Below are 9,716 nucleotides of genomic sequence, written 5' to 3'. Positions count from 1 at the left end.
ATACCAGACTTGTTTGATTTAGTGATATCTTCATCATCAGGATCTGATCCTACTTTTATTTTCAACATCAAAACAATATTTTTCAGTTTTCCCCTTTCTTGAAGTTGAAGCAAAATTTAGCATATAAACATACGCAACTCCAAACAAAGAAAAACACATTTGAAACAAACAACAGATACATAATGACCAATCATATGACTACAGCCTACAGGTACTGGTTTAGGTTTACCCAAAAAGAAAACGTTTAGTATGAAAATTTTTGTATAAAACTATAAAAATAAACACCATCTTACTAAAATTACAATGAACAAAAACACTCACAAAAACGGACCAAACAACACTAACTGTCTTATATAATAAAGTCTATCTTCCTTGTTCCATTTTCTTCATTAAAAAAAAAAAAAAAAACAACATTTTTAATTGACAAACCTCTTAATCATTATAGTAAAAGTTATTTCAAGAAAAGTTGTTGGTGGTGGTTTGGGAGTAATAATCCCCAACTGTTAAGAACATGTGTTCTCCCAACACCACATCAATAGCGGGCTGATTTTCAATGCAATCCACTTTAATCTGTAACACAATTAAAATTAATTAATCGCTTTTAAATTTGGAAAAAAAAATATAGATAAATAAAATAAGGCGACGAACCTTGTTAATTCCCACTAGAAATTCTGTTTTGAGATTAAAGTGGTCCCTGGACAACAAATATACCTTCAATGCATTTGCATATTTCGCATTCCCTATTCACAACAAAAGTAACTTGTTAAATGGTTTCAAAATCATATTTAAAATACTTATGTATAATAATAATAATATATTAGTTTGTTAAGAAATTCTTTAAAAAAAAGAAAAAAGGTAACCTGAATATAAATGAAGAATCGCTTTATTGTTAAAAGCTAAAGCTGGTCTTGAGAGTGTGATCTGAAAGTTGCAATTTGAAATGTTGTGATACGTCTCCTCAGCAATCATTACCTGCAAATTCCCAACAACAAATACTATTTTACAATTTGGATACAAAACAAAAAAAGGAATATTCCTTTTTTTTGTAGAGTTTCAATAACAACCTTTTCTACTTATTAGCTTTTTACAAATTACAATATAACATGCATCACAAGAAAATTTTGAATTGAATATACATATTAAATTAATTAATAATATAAAACTACAAGTATTAAAAAAATAAATATTACATATAACATGCATATGAAATCTTACAGCGTGTTCTGGAGTTAGGCTAGAGTCTAGCAAAGGAGAACCTATCGCCTCTTTGATATATGCTTCCTGCATAAAAGGAAAACCACATGTTAAAAATAACCATAAACAATAACAATTAATACAATACACTGATGTGTAATAATAATAATAATAATAATAATATTTTTAATAATGAATTGACCTGAGATTTTAAAATTTGGGCAGTTACTGATTTGTCTTCATCCAAGGACTTGAAGTAGACCTCCACAATGTCGGTGGGCTCAAGCGCAGATTTCTTCCGTAATTTTTGGATACGGTTAACCACCTATTAATATTTAATTATTTATCAATCACCAAACAGATCACTTAAAATGCAAACCAAATCAAGAAAAAAATGGTATATAACAATTTTCAATATTAGGGGCCTTTGAAAAGCAAAGTGTTGTTATTTTAGTTTGTAATAGAATAAATAATAATACCTCACGTGCAAAACCAGCTTCGAACAAGGAGTCATCAGGGCGTAAGTCCAATATTACCAACACATCACCTGATTAAAAGTTATAAATAATAATATTAATCTGTTATTAAAATAAAAAATAAAAAAACAATTATTTATTTAAAAATATAATTTCAAAAAAAAGGTGTCGAGGTTCCTCACCATCACCAGATGCATCCATTTGGTCTTCGGTCACTCCATCGGGTCGTTTAAATCCACGCACAATCTACAAGGCCAACATTCCATTTTAAAAATGGTGAATTGAAATACAATCAAATATATAATTATATAGCAATGTCTTTTTACCAATATCACAATATGTGCATTAAATGTACCTTCTTATTTTACCTATTACAAGTTAACAACAACCTACTTACATTTGTTTACCCTTAATAACTGTTACCTTGATATCAGAGAGCTTTAAGCAGTGATTAGCAATGGTAATTTCTCCTGATTTTTCAAAAGCTAAAATTTCTTCCTGTGACATTGCTTTCACTGCTTCAGCAACTACTCGCATTGACTTCCCCAGTCTTTTTCCCAAAACACTACAAAATTAAATACCAACATCAAGCACCTATCTAAAACTAAAAGGTAAGGATAAAATATGCATAATGAACATGTAAAGATAATTAAATACACACACTAATATGCAAAAAAAAAAAAAAAAAAAAAACTAGTTCTATCATACTGTTGTTTTTAGTTAATGTGTCTATATTATTAGTCCACACACTGGGTGGCCATTTATTACCTCTTCATTATCATCAACTTGACTTTACTTTTTAAAGAGAAATACATAAAGAAAGAGAAAAAAAGTATGTTCACCATTTTTACCAATTAAGCCACTTAACTAAGTTTTGTAGTGTTAAAATTAAACCATTACGCTTACTTGACTTTTTAGGAAGACATGTTCCCCAGTTACTCGGTTTTGTAGAAGAATTGATAGTTCAGTGGCTACATTGATAAAATACCGAAAGTATTCTGTGCTTTTTTGTATTTTGCTCTTTTTAAAAAGGTCAAAAAGATATATTTGTAAGTGGCTAAACCAATAAGATGGTAAAAGTATCAAGTATGTTGTGCTTTCAAGAAGAAAAATAGAACAAGAAAAAAGAGATCACTACAAAAATAAAAATAAATAAATAATAGAAGGATTTATATAAGTACCTGAAATCAGGTTCAGCGCGTAAAGAAGCATACAACAAAGGATCATTGCAGGGAACAACAGATTTAACATTCAGCTCCTCTAACACATACTGTCATATGAATATTCAACCAATTAATCACATTAACAAAAAATGGCAAATCCAAAGGTGAAAAGAGCATTTCTATCAACATTGGAGAAAACAAAAGGTTTGAAGTGTAAGATGAAAGGTTAATTCCCAATTTGCCATCCAAGTAAACAATTCTGAAACTTGGTTACTCTAGTTAGTGACACTATCCCTTTAGTATCTTCACATTGGAGGAAAACTGAAACTTGGCTACTATTTAACAAATCTGTTTCAATAAAACATGCCACATCAACAATAAATATACAAAACTAACCTCTTTCAGTTTCCCAGCAATGTCATTAAGAAACTCAGCATCTGGATGTACAACAATCATCTCCCTGAAACCATGTAATAAATCAGTCTCAGTTCTAAAGAAAAGGGCAATCATGTAAATTGTCATAAAAGAAAGGAGTTACAAATACAAAATCAGAGTCTACCTAAGTGGAGTCTTGAGAGGTTTATTGTGGCGTTCGCGAATATTACGTGCAAGATCGATAATTGTCATCATTCTGTTAACACTTTGTTCAATACGACTTCCCCCCTGAAACATCATTAAATTGTCAAATGTTTTTAGAGTAAAATGCAATGTACTTTTCCTTTATTTTTGTTTATTATAGCATGAATCTGCTTTCATTTCTTCCTATTAAAGCATTGCACTTTGAAAAATCTACCCACTTATAGCTGTATTCACTGCTATAACTTGGTAGTTTTTTTCAGAGTACAATGTCATAATAAGAAAAAGGAATGAAAGTAGACTGTTATAATAGGGTACAATGGCTTATCAAGAAAAAGTTTCAAAGTTCAATTTTCATTTTTTAATAAATTGATTTGAAAGGAAGATGCTATCACAAGCAAAAAAAAATGTACCTTTCCTTCTACTTGAGGGAAACTGCAATAGTGAATGCTTTCCTCTGATCCATTTGATACTTTTCGCAAGTTTCGATAAAGAACTTCAGTGAAGAAGGGTGTAAATGGAGCCATTGCTTTACAAGAAGTTAAAAGCACCTAAAAAGAATGAAAATACAAACTAATTATGAAATCCAATTGAAAACAAAAAAGAAAGAACGTTAAATCAAAACCATTTAAAAACTAAAAAAAAAAAAAGAATGTTCAAATGAAAAGCATACATGGTAGAGAGTTGAAAGTGCAATTCTGCAATCTTCTTCTCCAGTGCGACCTTTAAGTCTCTTACGATTAAATCTTACATATATATTCGTCAAATTGTCAATGAACTTCAACAGATAAGGAACAACCTGTGAAAGAACTCACAAATAAGCATCCATATATGTATATGTATATGTATTATGTATAAAGAGAAATGGAAGCTTACAGTATAGAGTCGATAAGCATCCATTTCTTGTCTGACAAAATGAACAAGACTCTGAGTGGCTGAATTGATCCATTGATCAAGAACATTAGCTGAGTTGAGAAGAGTGGTTGGATCATGAGGAACTAATGGTGGAAGCCCCTCAACTTCAAGTCTTTTTGCATTTTGTACAAGGAATCTATACGCGTTGTACCATGGTAAAAATACATCTTTCACCTGCATACAAAATCAATCAGCTTTCAAATTAGCAAAATCACAAAAAAAAAAAGGGGGAAGGTGGAAGTTTAAGAGAGTCTACTCACAACACCATAGACTCCATCCTTTTTGAAGCGTAAAGGTTCTGCACGCACTACTGGAGAATTTATAATGTATAATCGTAGTGCATCCTGTTAAACAAACAAAATTACAATGTCAAACAATCTCTCTGTATATATGAATATATGTTATTCAACTAGTCCAAATTGGACAACTTACAGCTCCATAATCATCAATGACTTCCATGGGAGAAGGATAGTTCTTCAATCTTTTGCTCATCTTTTTACCATCTTCAGCCAACACAAGGCCATTGCAGATGAGATTCCTAAATGCAGGTTTCTCAAATAATGCAGTTGACAACACCATCAGAGTGTAAAACCTGCCATTTAATGTTTCAAAGATAAAGAGACATGAATGGAGCTTTTCTGTTTGAAAGAAGCATTTATTTTTGCTTTATATTGTATGGATGCATTTGCTACAGGTTTCTCAAATATACTGAATTTATATCACAATGAAAGTAGAGAAACAAACCATCCACGAGTTTGATCTAAGCCCTCTGCAACAAAATGTCCAGGGAAATTTTTTTGAAAGAATTCTTCATTTTCAAAAGGGTAGTGGATATATGCATATGGCATTGACCCACTCTCAAACCAACAATCAAATACCTGAAACCATGCAACAAATAATATTAATTCATCAATCAAGAAAATAATATTGCTCTTTATTCTGAGAATTACATATGATTCATTTTCTTACATCTTCTACACGATGAAGCACACCAAACTTTTCACCACGTGGGCTAGGAATTGTGATGTGATCGATTTTGTGGCGATGTAAATCAGTAACCTGTGAGAAGGAGAAAGAGGAATCAGAAAGTTTATATTTTTAACACCTTTAAACAAGATAGGAATGTATATTCCAATTATATATATATATAAGTTCCAATACAGATGTGCACTTACTTTCACCCCTGAACGCTTTTCAAGTTCTTCAACAGAACCAATAACTTCAATATCTACACCATCTTCACTGATCCAAATAGGAAGAGGAGTGCCCCAAAATCTACTTCTACTAATGGCCCAATCTCTTGCATTTTCAAGCCAATTATGAAATCTTTTTTCCTGCATTATTAGATGGAATGGAATAACAAATGAACAGAATGTGAGAATGGACTATTGGAATAGGCAAGGTAATGGAATGAGTCGTTACATTCCATGATTCCATGATCATGTTTGGTTGGAATATAGAAATGAAATGGATGTTCATATGAATTATTTATTATCATATAAAACACTGCCTTTAACCACATTAGAACACATTAAATTTTTTTTTTTTGCTCTTTCCGAAAAAACCAACTGAAAATAGACAAGTGACATACCTTCACAAAAGCAGGAACCCATTTTGTTTTCTCATTGTTTTCTAGCAATTGATCTTTCAACTTCTCTACTGCTACAAACCTTGACCAAGAAACAAGAATAAACTAATAATGATACCACTTTATCCCACTAAAGATAATAAAGATGAGAAGGGCATTCACGTCTTTTGCATAAGATATAAGGAAAAATAGGGTACCAGCTGGGAACTGCTCTGTAGATAAGAGGGGTATCAGATCTCCAACAAAATGGATATGAATGTGTAAAGCTTCCAGTCTTGACCAGCCTGCCCTTCTCCTGTGTACATCCATAACAAAAAGAGTCATTATTTAATTTACGCATTTGCCCCTGTTTATAATCATATAACATTCAACTATTCTTGCCTTCACTGCTTGAATGATATCTTTATCTGCCTCTTTGACATATCGACCAATGAAATCAGTAATTCTTTCTGTAAAGCAGCCATCATCATCAACTGCCATAACTAGATTTTCTCCCTGGATATACAAGAAAAAGTATGATCTTGTTATTTGAAAAATTATATATACAAGAAACAATGCATATGTAATTAACATACTTCAGACCTTATTAATGATTTGATTTTCCAAACAAACACGATAATCGTCTTCACCAAATGCTGGAGCACAGTGAACAATTCCAGTTCCACTATCTGAAGTTACATAATCATCCGCAACAACTCGGAATGCCACATCTGAGAATTCTTTGAAATAATCAAATAATGGCACATACCTGCAACAAAATTGGATTATTCAAGATTTAAACAAGACTACATTGAGTATGGTAATCTTTAGTGATAAGAATGAGGACAAACACACTCACTTTTTACCCACAAGTGAAGATCCTGGAAATTTATCCAACACTTCATAAGCCACCACAGAGCTTTTAGTTTTTCCCTTGGACTTGTCATCCACAGCTCCATTTGGTGTTCCTTTCTTTGCCTTTTCTACTGGAAGCTCTGATAATCGAGATTCAGCAACTACATAGATTTTTCCATTGGATTTGCTCTTCACCTGGTTGTATTTAGATTCAACATCAACTATTCATTTAACTTCATAAATCAAATAAAACTTCAAACTTTCTGATGACTAACCTTGACATATACAAGATTAGAGTTGACACAAAGTGCAAGATTACTAGGCAGTGTCCATGGTGTGGTTGTCCATGCAACAAATGCAGCACCTTCTTGATCATCAACGATTGGAAATGTCACCATTATTTCAGGATCAGGCACTTCCTGTTCAAGAGATTAAAGGTGATGCAAAAGAGTTTAGAATGGTTTAAATGGAAAACAAGGGGTAAAAACTCAATTCAAACCTTGTAGTTTGAATTAGCCTCGAAATTTGACAATGGAGTCTTGCAGCCTGTACTGTAGGGCATCACCTGTTAAATGAACAGCAACGCCACAACAAGGTATTACACATTTTGTAGAGCAAATGGAGTATCGAATTGACAATGTTCAGTTTACCAAATTCAGAATTGAAGGAAGTTATTTGCAAGTAAAATAAACAAAACAAATCTGATGAAGAACTAACCTTAAACCCTCTGTAAACAAGGTTTTTCTTAAATAACTGAGAAAACACCCACCAAACACTCTCCATGAAATTCAAATCCATCGTTTTGTAATCGTTCTTAAAATCAATCCACCTCCCCGTCCTCGTAATTACCTTCTCCCATTCCCCAACGTACCGAGTAACAATACTCCTACATTCCTCATTGTAATTACCAATCCCCATCTTAATCACATCCTCTCTGGTCTTAATCCCTAGCTTGACGTCAATCTCATGCTCCACCGGCAAGCCATGGCAGTCCCAACCGAACCGCCGTGTGACGTGGTGGCCGGTCATGGTCTGGTACCGAGTGACGATGTCCTTGATTGTTCCAGCAAGGATGTGGCCGTAGTGAGGTAAACCAGTGGCAAACGGAGGGCCATCGTAGAAGATGTATTCCGGTAGGTCTTTGGTTTTTTCAAGCTGCGTTTCAAATGCTTTGACTTCAGTCCACCATTCTAAGATCTTCTCTTCTTGTTTTGGGAACGAGAAATCTTTGCCTTCGGATACATCATCCATTGCTAGCGAATTGCGATCGAAACCCTACCAAAGAGAAAAATGAGGAGAAATGTAAAGGGTAGAAGGCAACAGAGAGGGATGAACTATGAAGAAGTGTGCGTGGTATGCTAAGGGTTTTGGTTCCAGGGTACAGGATGTAGTAACTTGACTTTATACCAAAATTACCCTTGAGGCGAAACTCCATCAATCACATAAAAACCATCGAAGTTGGTATTTTTTGTTATGCTAAATTACACCTACGGTTCCTCGTGCACATTCCAGAAAGCATGTTTAGTCTTTATTTTCAAAATTTAACTCGTACAGTCTCTCGTTGTTATTTATCTTGCACGGTTAGTCCCTATGCACGTTAACCGTTAAATTCTTCCGTTTAAGCTACCCACGTGTCTTGCACGTAGGGGCATTTTCATCTTTTCAGGGTTTGTATACATGAACCAGTATGGCGCGACTTCGATAACCGATCATTTCTCATTTCATCCTCCGTTGACCCTTAGCATTGCACAAGAAAACCCTAGTTTTCTACGATGGTGAACTTGAGGATTAGGCAAGAATGGGAGGAATACGATCTCCAAAGCTGATACGGTAAAATTTTCTACATTTTCATTTGATCATCCATTACACGTTCCTAAAATGTAACTTTTTTTTTTTTTTTGGGTTCGCAGCTGACAATCCATTTATGTTCTCGATACGATTGAACTATGGTGGAGTTTTTACGAAGTTTCCAGACCGCAAATACATAAAGGGGAAGATGAAATATATTGATGGCATTAATAGTGACTTGTTCTCGGTGCATGATATGGACGAGATAATGGAATTGCTTGATTGTGTGGAACCAGGTAAAGTATTTACTATCATTTCAAACAACCAACCTGGGATTTAGATTTTGGGTTGTATGCTTTGGGCTGTGACAAAGATATAAACCACTTTAGGTCATACGTTTATGAACACAAGGTGATAGAAGTGTATACAGAGTTTTGGGAAACCAAGCTGCATACGTATCAAATGTCCCCAAACCCTGCAAAGATAAAGATACACGAAATTCTTGAGTCCCTTTGTCGTAAAAGCTTGTTATTGACATGGTCAAATTCATGGGATTGTCCTAGTGAAGAAGCCCCTGTTTTTGAGAATGTAGAAACTATGGACGAACCCCCTAGTACATTACTTGAAACAACCTTGGAATAACCCCTTGTTACATTGAGTGAAACAGTTGAGTCAACCCCTACCTATATACCAAGAATTGAAAGTCCTTTGACTGAACCAATTATAGGAAGCACATGTCCTAATGTTGATGGTTGGGATGATACATTTGAATGGTGTGAACCTTTTGATGGGACTCCTATGGAACAAGATGAACCAAATAGTGAAAAAGCAGGTGAAGATAGTCAAGCTTGTAAAGACAGTCATGATAGTAATGATAATGAAGATAGTGAAGACAGTCAAGATAGTGATTACATAGTTGATGAAGATAATTTGTTAGATGATCCAGAGGTTGATATGAAGAACTTTCACCTCAACATTGACAAAGAGGTGGAGTGGGTTGGAAGTTTTCCTGATGATCGAGATGAAGCAGTAGAAGGTGATGAAGAATTAGAGGTTATAAACACTGAAGAATTTGTATCTGCATCTTCATCGGATGAGGGTGAAGCTAGTAAAAAAAGGAAGAAGATAAGAGATTTACAAAGAGCACATAAGAATGAAGCAGCTGCTGTCAAAGATCCATTT

The 9,716-nt window shown here is 33.9% G+C and overlaps 1 protein-coding gene across 1 annotated transcript; it reads right to left on the bottom strand.

Annotated features, from left to right (window-relative positions):
* Positions 1–243: 243 nt before the first annotated feature.
* On the bottom strand, positions 244–8,124 carry LOC144997012 (isoleucine--tRNA ligase, cytoplasmic-like). Its single transcript, XM_078956824.1, has 27 exons — positions 7,464–8,124; positions 7,246–7,311; positions 7,022–7,165; positions 6,751–6,941; positions 6,495–6,660; positions 6,294–6,407; positions 6,110–6,207; positions 5,916–5,994; positions 5,500–5,658; positions 5,294–5,383; positions 5,069–5,202; positions 4,757–4,916; positions 4,585–4,668; positions 4,286–4,498; positions 4,083–4,208; positions 3,823–3,960; positions 3,393–3,496; positions 3,230–3,293; positions 2,852–2,940; positions 2,094–2,235; positions 1,853–1,916; positions 1,674–1,741; positions 1,397–1,519; positions 1,216–1,281; positions 861–972; positions 649–740; positions 244–570 (listed from the first exon to the last, which is right to left on the bottom strand). The coding sequence occupies exons 1-27, from the start codon at positions 7,995–7,997 to the stop codon at positions 457–459; spliced, it is 3,534 nt and encodes a 1,177-aa protein (XP_078812950.1). The 5' UTR covers positions 7,998–8,124; the 3' UTR covers positions 244–456.
* Between the last annotated feature and the right edge of the window lie 1,592 nt (positions 8,125–9,716).

The sequence above is a fragment of the Lactuca saligna genome, chromosome 5 (assembly GCF_052625555.1).
Source record: "Lactuca saligna cultivar CGN05327 chromosome 5, ASM5262555v1, whole genome shotgun sequence".
NCBI classification, from domain to species: domain Eukaryota; kingdom Viridiplantae; phylum Streptophyta; class Magnoliopsida; order Asterales; family Asteraceae; genus Lactuca; species Lactuca saligna.
Note: the sequence above shows the minus strand (reverse complement) of the source record. Positions and strands in the feature narration are given on the sequence as shown.